The sequence below is a fragment of the Dipodomys spectabilis genome, unplaced genomic scaffold (genome assembly GCF_019054845.1).
Source record: "Dipodomys spectabilis isolate Male_0828 unplaced genomic scaffold, ASM1905484v1 ptg000009l, whole genome shotgun sequence".
NCBI classification, from domain to species: Eukaryota; Metazoa; Chordata; class Mammalia; order Rodentia; family Heteromyidae; genus Dipodomys; species Dipodomys spectabilis.
Genome location: NW_024870686.1, coordinates 15,656,114 through 15,670,545, shown reverse-complemented (window position 1 = coordinate 15,670,545; position 14,432 = coordinate 15,656,114). Strand labels below are relative to the sequence as shown.

Below are 14,432 nucleotides of genomic sequence, written 5' to 3'. Positions count from 1 at the left end.
GTCTAAGCACACACTGGGCAGGAAGTGAGACCCTATCCCACAAACATACAGGGCAAACAAACAGCGGGAGGTGCTTGCTGCTCAGAGCTAGAGTGTCAAGCAAGCCCAAGGCCTTGAGTTCCAATGTCAGTACAAACAAAAACAAACAAGCAAAACACAATCAATGCTAGAACGTGGCTCACGTCTATAATCCTAGATCTCAGGAGGCTGAGATCTGAGGATTGAGGTTCAAAGCCAGTCTGGCCAGAAAAGTCCGTGAGACTCATCTCCAATAAGCCACCAGAAAACGTGGAAGTGGCGCTGTGACTCAAGTGGTAGAGCACTAGCCTTGAGCTGAAGAGCTGAGGGACAGCACCCAGGCCCAGAGTTCAAGCTCCACAACTGACAAAAAAAAAGAACGTACCATGAAAGAAAACTCCACATACCTCTGTCCAGTATACAGTCCTCTACATTGGCAGATGAAGTCTCCGTTGTCTACCACGCAGGTGCCGCCGTAGAGGCAGGGGTTGGAAGAACAGGGGTTGACGCTCACCTCACAGTATGTCCCTATGTACAGGGCACTGCACTTGCAGTAATAACCTACACATGAGCCAAAGAGAACAGTGTCTAATCCTAAAGAGTCATGTATTACCTTTATGTTGAAGTGAAGACACATACACACTTTCTGGGGGAGATGACAGAAAACCGAGTCTTTTGCATCTCACTTAATTAAAATATTATTTTATAAGTTTACTCTACATCAAGTTCTATTTATTAAGAGTATGATGGCTGTCATTTTCCCTATATTTTATCACTTCTAAATGATCCGACAAGAATTAAGGATACAGAAATACCCAAGAATCCTAGAATGCTAAGGGTGTCACAACTGACAGATCTGGAAACACTTCAGCAGGGGTTCAAGGCCTAAAAAAATTTCTATGGCTAACAAGACTCTAGCAGACCCTCTGTGCAGAGCCATCAGATAAAGGACAATACCAAGAACCGAGCAGAAAGAAGTGAAGCTATTTCTAAGTTCCTAAGTTAATGTCTATAGAATTGGAAGATGCATTTCGAGTTAGCTGTGCTTGGCCTGTAACTACTGGCACAGGGCAAGGCAGGTATAAAATGCAGTTCTGCTCAAAATATTACTGCAGATCAGTAGTCAGAGAAACTGTTCTCTTGTATCTAGCTCCTGGGAACAATTCTAAACCCAGCTCTGCTCTGCTGTGTTGTAACATATACTGCTCAATCTGGACAGCACTGTATGTATTGTCTATACTATCTGACTACATATACATATACATATATGTGTGGGGATGAACAGGGAGATTACAGTTACATAATTATTACATTTCATTTTGAACTTTACAACTTGGGGGAGGAGGGAGGGTAAAGTGGGAGAAAATGAGGGAGGGGTGACAACATTAATTGAATAAAAGGAAATTAAACAAAAATATGTGGGAACTTTCCCTTAAATGTATACATGTGCAACCTTTTGAAGACTAGAATGTTACCAGGCCTACCTCCCGTAGGTGATGGACTGCAAATGCCTCCATTCTGACAGGGGTTGCTTGAGCAGTCTTCCGTAGCTGTTAGCAAGCAGCCAGGAGATATATCCACCGACTCTTCCATGTGTGCATAGCTTCTTGGCTTGCTATTTAAAGGCAGCTCCTGTCCATTCAAATAAATGGAGTCCATACAGCCCCTGAAACCATTACCAACTTGCGGGCTTCTTCCATGCCTTGTTCCTTGTTGACGGATGTGCCCCCCAAAGAACACATAGTTATCCAGGTTCAGGGTTTTTAGAGTCCCTGGGGCTGTGCCTGATGCAGTGTGGACTTGGTCTAGAACCAATCTAGCATAGTTTCCATTCACTTCAAGAGCCACTGTGTGCCACTGCCCATCATTGACTTGGATGCTTTGAACAGAGACAATGCCAGGGCCACTTCCACAGTCAAATTTGTACTGCAGTCTTCCATTATGAATCTATAAGGAAAAAACAAAACAAAACACAATGCTTTTCTAGAACTAACTCTGGTCTCTGACCAAGAATCTTTAAGAGGTATGTCTGGCAAATGAAAGTAAATTCAAATGACAAATGCACATCAAACTGCATCATGAGAATGACTGTTAAATAAACACACACCTCTATATGCATTTTCACAAATATTACATATTAAAATATTAAATATTAAAAGCAGTAAAAGTCAAAATTCAGTAAGTGGGCATAATACCCATCATTGTAAATATATGTAGGATACTTCCTCTGTAAATTTAAAATATCAGTAAAATGGAAAAACTAGAGATTATAAATGCTTATAAAACACTGAAATGAATGTCTATGCAAAGCAAAAGAATCTTTCATCCCACAAAGTATATCAAAGAATTCTTTGAAATGTGCAACTTATCTGTCCATCTTGCTTTACTCACCTTTTCAAATTGACAATCAGAAAGTAAAATGGAATTGATAGTTTTCTAAGTTTGTTCCAACCGTAGGTGCTAATTGCTTATGCTTGTAATCCTAGCTACCCAATCACAATTCAAAGCCAGTGTGGGCAGCAAAGTCCATGAGATTGTTATTGTCAATTAACCACTGAAAAGCTGGAGGTGTGAATCAAGTGATAGGGCATCAACCTTCGGCAAAAATGCCAAATACATACCTCCAAGATACTGTAGTCGGTTCCCCGAGCATACATTACAACTGCATGGGTTGAATAGGTTCTCAGCCTCATTGTCAATTTCATCTCTAATTTGTTTTCATTTTCCATCAGACGATATTTCACAAAGCTGTTTCCAGTAAATGTTATAGATGAACTCCCTGTGAATCACAAAGAGGAAGACTTAGCTGCTACTGTCAGTGTCTATTCATCTCTATGTTTGACTCATCGTAATACATGCATTTTACATTATCTTTTGATTCCACTGAAGAAAAAAAAATATGTAAGAAATTTGGACAGTGATTCTTTAAAATAAAATTGTGCTTTGTCGCTACACTCTTACCTGGGCACTGTGCCAGTCTGCCGCCAGGACACACACAGGTGTACGCCTCTTCTCTGGGGTCAGCAATGCATTCAGAGCCTGCAGGGCATGGGTTCCCATCACACCCATGGTGGACAGGTGGGCATTTTCCCTCTTCATTTTAAAATAAGAGGGGAGAGAGAAACAGGAACATTAAAAAAAAGAAAAGATCTCTACAGAGATTAAAATCCAAGTAAAATACTCCTTCACCCTCATTTTAATATATTCATGTATAGTACCTGTGCAGAGACACACAGCTGTCCTGTGGTGGCGGGGAGTCACAAAACTCAGCCTGGCTGTGCTGTGCGTCGACATAACATTTTCATCCACTGATATCTTTTCATCACAGAACCTCCATGGGCAATCCAGTCCCGCACAGAGCTTGTGAAATACATCCAGTATCCTAACCCCTATGATTTCCTCAATATCAGTCACAGAAGAATTAATCTTGTGTAGGAGTTGTTTTGTGGAAAGCTGAGCGCTGCTACCTGATTTCTCTACAAAAAGTAAGACATCCAGATGTGGATGTGGTTCAGAGGGCTGCAAACTCACGATCTGTACATCGGTCCTCCTCACACCCAGGATGTTCCGTAGAGCTCGCTGGAAGTTGCGCCAGTAGTCACCAACAAACTCCTCTGGTGTGAGATTGGCAAAGCGAATAGCGATGGTGTGGTTCAGCATCTCCTGTGTTATCTGTCTGACATGCACTGTGATGTCTGCCATGGTGGTGAACTTCCCATCGGTTACACTGACGTTAAGAAGGTACTGCCCTATGTCTAGCTTTTTGTGTGCGATCAGCTTACCCCCAGTGCTGGAAACAGAGAACAGGTTGTCCATCTGGGGATCAAGACTATAGGTTAAGGTGTCATACACATCTTGGTCTGTTGCATGAATCTTCCCAATGACACCACCTGAGTATTCCTCTCCAGAAGCGGTAATAAAAATCTCTAGTGGCAAAATCGCAGGAGGATGGACGCTTTCCTCAATGACTCTAATGTCAACATGTGCCAGAGATGACAGTGGAGGTTTTCCATTATCTGTCACCTATGAGAAGAGTCAGCATTGTCTTTGTTAATAAAACATGTTCATTTTGTTCAGGTTATACAAACTTACCAACTGTTAAATATTCTTTTCTCCATATGGGAGGCCTAATATGAAGGAAGAAGACAAATAACCCTCAATAGACCTTTTACTAATTCATACCAAAGCTCATCTCATCACTCCTACAAGTAATGTCACAAATGTCTCAGCAAGGTGACAAAATGAAGGTGTGCAAATACAGAGGCCATACCTACATACATTTCCGTTTGTTCCAAAAATGTAAGGTAACTATAAAAAGCTAAAAAGCTCTTCTCTGTGGGTCTACAACAAAATGGTAAAGTAAGCCATTGCTACCTTAACATGCAGAAAGTAATGATCCTTAGCTTTCCTCTTGATGGCAGCTGCTGTCTGGAGGACTCCTTGCTGGTTCACTTCAAATGCTCGGTCTTCATTCCCACTCACAATGGTAAAGAAAAAGGGTGGACCGTTGTGAGAAGAATCTCTGTCAGTCACCACTAGCTGCAGCACACTGAAACCCACTGGCTTGTTTTCCTGCACCGAAATTTAAAAACCAGAGCAAAAAAAAAGAAAATCTTTCAAAACAATCAAGTGAATACGTTTTGGGGCACATGGGATCTTTTATCATATAAAATATACAAGCACAGCTTTCTTGCTGATCTACGTGCAAGGAAGAGGAGGAAGTATGGTGGAGGGACATGGAAGGTGGTGGGGAGAGGGGAGGAAGGGACCTGGGGCAGGGAATGTATTTGAGAGGAAAGGATGGGAAGGGTGGAGAAGGAGCAGACTCAGAAGCCTAGGGGTAAAGAGGTAGAAAAACTGGGGGTTATGGTAGAAATGGGGAAAGAAGAAGGGCAAGGGAATGAACAGCAGAAGGGATGATTATGAGAACAAAAAGGAGAGAGAATCATGGCAACAACTCAAAAATGTTCATCTTTCAGCATAAGTAGAGACTCCTCTAATTTTATTTTTCCTATTTTTCTGAAACATAGTCTTCTGAAGGGAAAGGTATTTCAAACGAGGTACTAAGTTCAATGACAGCTCATTTCAAGAATTCTTCATGAAGCCTTTACCAAACACCATGCTCACCTGGATGATTACGCTATAGTTTCCCTTGGAGAAGATGGGAGGATTATCATTGACATCAGACACATCGATGTTCACGGTGGTTGTGTTGACTCTGGGAGGACTGCCATTATCAGAAGCTTGAACTCTGAGTGTGTAACCTGAAATCTTTTCAGGGAGAAGACAGAGAATGCATTATTATTTTCACGGAACCAATGAACCAGGATTAACTGTCAAGACTTACTGAACTCAAGATAATTCTCTACACTGCAATCGAGTGCACTGCAAGTAATACGTACTTTTTCAATAGAAAAAGTTACCCAAAATGATCAGATTCTCCACTGTTTCTCCAAAAGGTCTTATTAAAGTGTTTTATTGCTAAAAAAAAAAAACAAACAACTTGCAGTTCTTTTATAGAACTAATACAGACAAGTAATACAAATGGGTAGGAAAAAGTGTTAACATAACTCAAATGCCACTGCTTCAGTAATAACACAGAAGGCAGCCTTCCCTAGGGGCCCAATCTTGCTATTAGTCAGAAATACACAGCCATGAGCTGTCTCTCACCTTTGAGTGCTGACTCATTTCCAATACCTGAGGCCATGCCAGATCACTCTCTTCCTCAATTTCACACATGGATTGTGCTTAGCTCTCTAAATCCCTCAAGATAATTTCTGTGACCTCCTACAAGAGGAATCCAGATTTTTTTCTTAGGATTCCTGTTAAGCTCTTTCTTCCAAAGTAAGTGGTGAAAGCAGCCAGAAATCTAACTCCCTCAGTAATATTCTGCAGAACATTAGTTCTGCAAGAATGCTCCACTCAACTAAAAAAGGGCCTGCCAGAGCAAATTAGCTAGAATAAAACCACTGGCTAATTCCTCTATCTCACAGTGGAAACAAGTATATTAAAGGACCTGGGTTTAGTTTTTATTTTTTAAATAACTATGTGTTATGGTACATGCCTATAATCCCAAAACTAAGTAGGTTGAGGGATGAGACTCTCAAGTTGAAGACCCGTTTAGACTTTACAGTAAGAGTCTGTTTTAAACAAACAAGGAAAACCAAACCAAACCAAAAAAAAAAACAATTTAAAAAACAATCCAAATTTTCTCATGCCTAACCGTCATGCTTCCTAAACTCTTGGAAAACTCCTCTTCAAAAATCATAGGTCAGGAAAAACAAAACAAAAAACCCTGAGAATCAAATTGCATTTTAAATATTTACATCCTTGCTTATCAGTTCCTGAGAAGAAGGCTAGTTCTGTTTGTTTTGGTATTTTACGTTCTGCCCAGCAGATATGAACACAAGGTATTTGTGTTTATTGATTGGTAATTTGTATACAACTTAAACCAAAGTCTTTCACTTACAGTTTCCCGGTCAAGAGATTTGGTAACTTTCACTTCTCCCCTGACAGGGTCAATTGTAAAAGGGCTTCCTTGGTTGCCGTCTATGATGGAGTAGTGGATGTGGCTGTTTGAGGGTCCATCAGCATCATCAGCCACAACCTAGAAAATATCACTCTGTTTAGGAGAGAGCTAAAGAAAGAACAACTGTCTATAAAAGGGCCCATATAACAAAGCTAAGGACAGCCACTCTAATAGCCTAACAAAAAACTTTTGTTCTGTGGTGCTAGCGATTGCACTCATAGCCTCCTGCATGGTAGGTAAGTACTCTAACATAAGCTACATACCGACATCGTAGGTAGCTCTAACGATATTTTCAAATAGAGCTACTATGAAACTGGACTGACTTTACTAACAGTTACGATAAAGGTCTAGAAGATAGCAGTAGAGGGAAATGATTCACCGTAATGACAGACTGCTCAAGAACAGCATCTTCACTGATGACCGTCGTGTAGGTATCTTGGCTGAACACCGGGGTGTTGTCGTTGATGTCGGTGACATTAATGTTCACCGTTGCCAGATCGCTTAGTGAAGGCGTGCCTCCATCTGTGGCTTCTATGGTCAGGTAGTACTCATGGGAGCTTTCATAATCCAGATTCTCAATGATAAATATGGCACCTGCAGATAGCACCAAAATTACTTCCAGGACGTTATAATTCCATGACCTTCTCTTATTTTCATTTAACAGATAACATTGTTAAACAAAAATAGTTTCCATTACACCAAGGTTTACCATTTATGTGTTTTCTGATTTCCAAGTCTATCAAATAAACAATTATGAAGTTACCAACCTCTAGATCTTTCATTTCTCTTAATTATTTTTCTGATACTGACTGTGATATTTAAGCTGCCTTCCCTTCAATGCAACTCATAATAAACACAATAAAAATTTTAAAGCATTCGATTCTGTGCTTTTCTATTCCCTTATTGTTTTGAATCATTAAAAATTGCTTTTGGAGTTCTAAAAGTAACCATTTTATGATAGGGACTAAAAATACATTTTGAAACAGCATTATCACACACCTATTTATCACAAATGGCCAAACACAAGTAAGTAGTTTGAAAGGGCAATGTCTTACAATGCCCTAAGACTTAATAGCTATTCTAGACCACTGGCTGATAAGGCCCCATGCAGTGTGTATGCAACAGGAGTCAAGAAGTGTCTCTGACTTTAGACCTTGCTGGTGGTGTTGTTGAGTGATTCAAACTACTTCAATGATTATGTGTCACCTGCTCAGTAAGGAAGACAGCACAATGAATATCAGATGCTTACTATAGAAACTAAGAGCTCATAAGTTCAAAAGATGTTTCCACTTGGGAGGCTATTTCACATGCCTTTGACAGGGGGGATAAAAGAAGTAGTTACTCAAGGTCATCTATTATCAGGCATTCTTATCTCTACTAACGTGGGACACTTACATCATCTCTAAACTATTAGAATGTGATAATTCAGCTTTCTATTTTAAGATAATGTGCTTTGTAGCTTATAATGGATATGTCAGAAAACTATTTTACTAAGTAGAACCGACCCCATTTGGAAACAACAGAAAAAGAACATGGCTTTTATCTTTCAAGATTTCCACTCATTACTTTGCTTCGGGTAAGGTGCCAAACCAACTTTGCGGTTTGGGTGGAGGAAGGCTCCTATTATTTACATAGTAGGTTACCTGTTTTAGAATCAATGCTGAATTTTCCATGCTCATTTCCACTTATTATTGAGTAGGTGATTTCCGCATTTGCTTCAATGTCTCGACTTGCTGCATACACTTGCAGGATTTCTGTCCCAATGAGAATGTCCTCAGACACAGTGGCACCATACTCACGGTACTCAAACACAGGTGGATTGTCATTTATATCCAAAACTGACACAATAACAGTGCCAGTAGCCGTCAACCTTCTTGGCAAACCTTGGTCTACAGCTTTCAAAATAATGGTATACATTGCCTGTAGTTCTCTATCCAAAGGCCTTTCTAATTGAATAATTCCAGATAACTCATTAATGGAGAACTGCTCATCAGCAGAGTCAATCAGTGAGTAGGAAATCTTCCGATTCAAGCCTGTTGTGGTGACATGAAAACGTGTCAGAGGATTTCATAGAAGGAAATTTGAATAGTGTGTCACATGCTTTAAAAAGTAACAAGCTAATAGATTCGTTGATTTAAAATAGACATGTCACAGATAACAAATTAGCTCCATAAAAGTTTTTGAAAGATTTGTAAAACAATAACAATACAGTATTTCTGTTAAGATCCTGTGGTACACAGCTCCTTTGGCACTAATAATTTCTTCACAAAATAACACTTCAGTGATCCAATGAGACATGAAAACCAGTTAATGGAACTGCTCACTAGAATTTCTGCAATACTGCAGAGACATTATAGTAGTAATTTCACTGCATGTCAATTTGAGACTTCAAATATGTATTTAAAAATTAAGTTATTCTGAGGGTTTCATTCTACGACAAAGGACAAGCATGAGATGAGGCTGCACTGGGCATACCGTATGAAGACCGTATGCTAGAGGTACGCACCTTTGTCTGCATCCGTGGCCTGCACTCTGGTCAACAGTGTCCCTGGCTCGGTGTTTTCAAACACGGTAATGGTGTATGGATCAGCAGTGAATTCAGGGGCATTATCATTCACATCTTCTAACATGAGCACAATATTAGCTTGACAGAATCTCCCACCTCCATCTGTGGCCTTCATGAGGAGATGATAAACTGCTTGTTCCTCACGATCAAGGGGGGCTAATGTTTTCAGTTCACCTAAACACAAGTGGAAGTAAATGGATTAATTTGACATTGGTGCGTCTTCTCTTTTTTTCGCCTCTTATGATGACAAAATCTGAATAGAAGACTTTATAAAGAACAATTTTTCAGGGACCGCTCATGAACCTAGCAAATTGCAAGTTCTAGCTCTTTCCATCACAAGGACTTGAGAACAAGAGCCTTTTATATGACAATGTTGGCAAGTTAAAATGGCTATTGGAATATCCCCAAGTTAAAAAATGCAGTAAGGATAAGGAAAATACCACAAATCATTTTAATTATGAAAAACACTGACATACAGACTTAAGATCACAAATTAAAGAAACTATATAAAAATACACACTATGTAAATAAACGGGCAGATAATTTGAGACCTACTTGATTCTTTTTAGTGAAATAGTTTAACAACCTAATTTCAATCATTCCTTAAGTGATACCGTTGCTGCTTAGTTTTAAATGTCATCCCAAATTTTATACATTAAATTGCTGTGTAGACTTCTAAACGATGTTAATTCTACAGCATCAATCCCACAGCATTTGAAAAGAACAAAATTTAACTTCCTAATTTTGTATGTAAACTAAAATCACTCATACAACATGATTCTGTTGGAAATGCATAATTAAATTTGTCCTGGTTCTATCATTACCTGTGTCTGGATTTAGTTTGAATTTTTCTGCGCCAGAACCAAATAATGTGTAAGTAATTTCAGCATTGGAACGGATATCTGCATCCGTAGCAGAGACCTGCATAATCAATTTCCCAGGAAGGGCGTCTTCAGGAATGGTGTCTGAATATAAAGTCTGCAAAGATTTTAAACAATATTGTTAGAATAAAAACATTTGTAGTCAGCACTGACTGCCAGGGGAATAGCAAAAATCATTTCATTTGGCCCCAGAAAACGTAGGAAATGACTAAAGTTAATATTCAAAGAGCTTTTAAAATCTTAAAAAAATTCATGTTAAATGAGAATCCAGGACATAGTTAACTTTATGGCCCTGACTCAGACCTGATAGTAGACCAACAGAATACTAAGAATTTTATGTTGTACAGTCAGTTTCATACTGAATTCTTAGGACAAAATACAAGTAGTCATCCATATTCACCTAAAATTCAGTGAATAAACACTTTTTATATCTGCTTATTTTCAAGTACTATGTGTGTATGTGTGTATATACCATTTTTTAAAATATTTGAGAGAGGGGTGACCCCTGTGTGATAGGAAAAAAAAGATCCTTCAAAGCCACGGAAAGGACAGGTAATGGACAGACAATTCTATTATCCTATCTGATCCTTTCATCCCTTTTAACCTTCACACATAATAGTTGTTTATTAAAGAATCCATGTCATAAATGAATACAAAAACATCAGTGGAAGGTTTTGTTGAATTCACTTTCTTTAGCTGAGCTCAAGTAGATGGGTATTTTATGATTTAGGAAAAATGATACTTTGGAATATTGATAATTAAAAGTCTAGGACCCTAATTTGATTATTTCCTAAGATGTTATTTAGTTTCCTTTTTTTTAAGAGAAGAAAGGACCATTTCATTAATTATAATTCCTAATTTTTAATATATAATTTTTATTGTAAAGATACTGCACAGAGGGGTCACAGTTATATGAGTAAGTAAGGTAATAAGTACATTTCCTATCAAGCATAGTTACCCCCATCCCTTCCCTCCCCACCTCCCCAACTCCTTCCCCCCCCTTCCCCCTTCCTCCCCCCTCCCCCAAAGTTGTAAAGTTCGTTTTCAACATTGTGTCTTGTATATCTCATTGTTACAATGGGTCAACCTGTATCCTTATTTCAGCATTTTGTTATTATCCTTCCCCTCCCCAAATTAGAAAAAATGTATATACAAGATGCAGGGCACAAGCATCTTCCCCCATGGTTCGTGTTTAGTTTCTAAAAGAGAAAACGCAGACGTAGTCCCTCCTCCTCTACCAAACATATCACCAGAAAGTAAAAATATGGATTGGAATGATTGTCTCATCTCTTGGGAGTTTCTCTTGCCCTCAAGGTGAATTGTTAAGTGTCCATTTGCCTGAGTACAGCTCTGATACTTTTCCCAGCTATAACACATCTCATACTTGAGGGGTATCCAACATTCTTCAGGTGCTCTGTCCTTTCTTTTTCAAGACCACTATCCTCTCTACCACTTTTCTTGAGTCTATCATATATTTCTTCCTTTTTCTACTCTTTGTCTTCTGGGTTGGCACATAGTAGGATCCGTGGTCAGATAATGATCCTTAGGCCTCCATATCCAAATCAGGCACAAAATTCAAATGGTCGGATTTACTTCTTGACCATCTTTTAGCAACTGCATACCTCTGCTTGTCATCCACTTCTTAATTCTCTTTCTCACCCCCAGGGACATAGCACTGGTATCACTGTCTTCCTTCCATCTCTGCTTCCTTCTCCCTTCATAAATACCCATCTCTTCATTTTCTTCTTTTCTGTTTATCTTCTCAAATTAATTCAATTATCAGCTATCTCCACAGCAAATACCAAGTTTACAGAGCTATTCCCAATCTTATTATCTAATGATATGGCCCATTAACTTAAACTTAACAAATCTGAACTGGAAAATTCCACTTGCTTTCCCTAAAACCCAGGTTTACTTCTGACACATTTCAGGCCTGAGTTCACACTTGTGTCATGTTGCCACATCCATTCTCCTATGTAATACATCAAGGAAAATGTGCCTACATTTTCTTTTCTATTTTTTTTTCTAAATAGCTTTAAGTAGTTGTACAAAGGAGTTGCCATTCAACAAAGCAGTTTATGAATACAGTGAATCTTGTTCAATGTCACCCCTTTCAACATTCTTACCCACCCAGCCCAACCTATTCTTTCCCTCACTTCCCTTAACTTTAGGTTAAATAGTTAGATTTTTTTTTTTGCTTTTTAACAAAGCACTGTATGTGTACAGGGCTTCATGATCTGTTATCACTTAAATATCTTCATTCCCCCTCCCTTCCACCTTGGACCCACCTGTTCCTTTATATGTCTCATTTCTATGGCACATACAGTGAATTCTTGCCTGCAAGAATTTCCCCTACTTAATGCTTCTCCCCTAGACCCCACCTTACTTTCTAGCAAGTACCCATTTTCTGGTACTTACTTTGTTGTGCTTTGACTTAAGTCTTTTTACAGAATAACATTATTTGCCCTTTCCATAGCACCTACTACACTACAATTAATTCATCTGAAATCTCTTGCTTAAGCACCCAGTGTGTTTACTCGTAGATTTATAGGCACATTCTGGCTATTACAAATCAGGGAGACCATGCAGCATAAGTTTCTCTGGGTCTGGTTTACTTCACTTAATATAATTTTTTCCAAGTCTTTCCATTACAAACGTGTTCATGGAATCATTATTTACCATAGGCAAGATAGAGAATCAGCCCAGATGCCCTTCAATGGATGAATGATCAAGAAAATGTGGTATGTATACACAATGGAATTTTACTCATCCATCAGAAAAAATGATATGATACCATTTGTAAGGAAATGGGAAAGACTTGAAAAAACTTTACTATGCCCACATTTTTTTTAATTGTAAAGGTGATTTACAGAACTAGAGCAAATAATGCTAAGCAAGATAAGCCAAAATCAGAGACAAACAGCACATGGTCTCCCTAATATGTGGATGTTAAATCCAAAATGTAAAGAGATACGACAAAGTAAATAGGACTCAAGAAACAAAGGACATCTACTTAATTTGTCATATAATTTCTAAATGACTCCATGTTCTTGACCTCATATATGGTGTGTGTGTGTGTGTGTGTACACACACACACACACACACACACACACACACACACACACACACACATATCTGAGGAAAGCTAGGAGGCCAGAGAATCAGAGGGAAATGGGGAAAAAGTACAACAGAGGGGCCCATCAGCTACACTAGACATTGATGAAAATGAACTAAGCAACTCAAGGGCTGCGATGGGAGGGAGGGAATGAAAAGGAAAGAGAGAACAGCTGACACTAGCAAAATAAAAGAAATGCACATATCACCCAACATTGAAGAAATAGTTGTACTGTCAAAGTCTGTAGAATTCACAAACTTTGTAGACCAAGATAATGACAGTTTGTTTGCTTTTTGAAGGTTAAAATGTTTGTGACTTGAACTAAGTATCACTATCCCACAATACTGGGAAATTTGGTGAAATTTATGGAATCACTTATTCTCAGTAAAAATTATTTTTTTAACTGTATTTTTTTGTCTTTTCTTTTTTTTGGTACTGGGGATCGAACCCAGGACGTTGCACTTGCTAGGCAAGCGCTTTGCCACTGAGCTACATCCCAGCCCTAAAAATTATTTTTTTTTAAAAGTTCATGTACAGAGGGGTTACAGTTATGTAAGTCAGATAAGGAGTACATTTCAACAGTGTCACCCCTCCCTCATATTCTCTCAGTTTTTTTTTCCCTTCTAACCCCTCTCATCCCTAAGTTGTACAGTTTATTTCCAACATAGTGTCTAGTGAGTATCACTGCTGAATTAGTTCACTCTTGTTCCTACGCCTACATTTTCTTTTTTTGGGGGGGTAAGTTTTTTTATTGTGAAAATGTTGTACAGAGGGATTACAATCACATGAGCAAGGTAATGAGTACATTTCTTATCAAGCATTGTGGCCTCCTCCTTTTTTTTCCCCTACCATCCCTGACTTCCCATCTCCACAATTACATTCCCCCCCACCCAAAGTTGTAAAGTTTGTTTTTCAACATAGCATCTTGTAAATCTCATTGTTGCAATGGGTTCACCTGTATCCCTATTTAAACAATTTGTTTTTTCCCTTCCCCTCCACAAATTATATCAACATCAAATACAGTGAAACATGGGTTATACCGTGGGGGAGGGACATACGAAGCAACAAAAAAAATCACCTTATAAATATGTTATAAACAACAGCAAGAAAGAAAAAAACCACTTGTGTCCTTATCTTGGGGTTCATTTTGCCTAACATCATCTTATCTGAACTTTTCTGCTTATCTCAGACATATACAAGCTATTGCAAATAAGGGAAACCATGGGACCTATGTTTCTTTGGGACTGGCTTACTTCACTTAATATAATTTTTTCCAAGTCTTTCCATTTCCTAACAAATGGGCAATGTCATTCTTTCTGATGG

The 14,432-nt window shown here is 38.7% G+C and overlaps 1 protein-coding gene across 1 annotated transcript in view; it reads right to left on the bottom strand.

The window, feature by feature from the left end:
• The window catches only part of Fat1 (FAT atypical cadherin 1), a 115,109-nt gene that overhangs the window by 11,223 nt on the left and 89,454 nt on the right, over positions 1–14,432 (bottom strand). Inside the window, exons 12-23 of the mRNA XM_042700024.1 lie at positions 9,938–10,091; positions 9,054–9,287; positions 8,191–8,580; positions 6,927–7,141; positions 6,488–6,625; positions 5,146–5,289; positions 4,393–4,590; positions 3,237–4,041; positions 2,980–3,111; positions 2,640–2,797; positions 1,503–1,965; positions 426–579 (exon numbers count right to left, since the gene is read on the bottom strand). Of these exons, the coding sequence (XP_042555958.1) occupies positions 426–579; positions 1,503–1,965; positions 2,640–2,797; positions 2,980–3,111; positions 3,237–4,041; positions 4,393–4,590; positions 5,146–5,289; positions 6,488–6,625; positions 6,927–7,141; positions 8,191–8,580; positions 9,054–9,287; positions 9,938–10,091 (3,185 nt within the window). The remainder of the gene's footprint in view (positions 1–425; positions 580–1,502; positions 1,966–2,639; positions 2,798–2,979; positions 3,112–3,236; positions 4,042–4,392; positions 4,591–5,145; positions 5,290–6,487; positions 6,626–6,926; positions 7,142–8,190; positions 8,581–9,053; positions 9,288–9,937; positions 10,092–14,432) is intronic.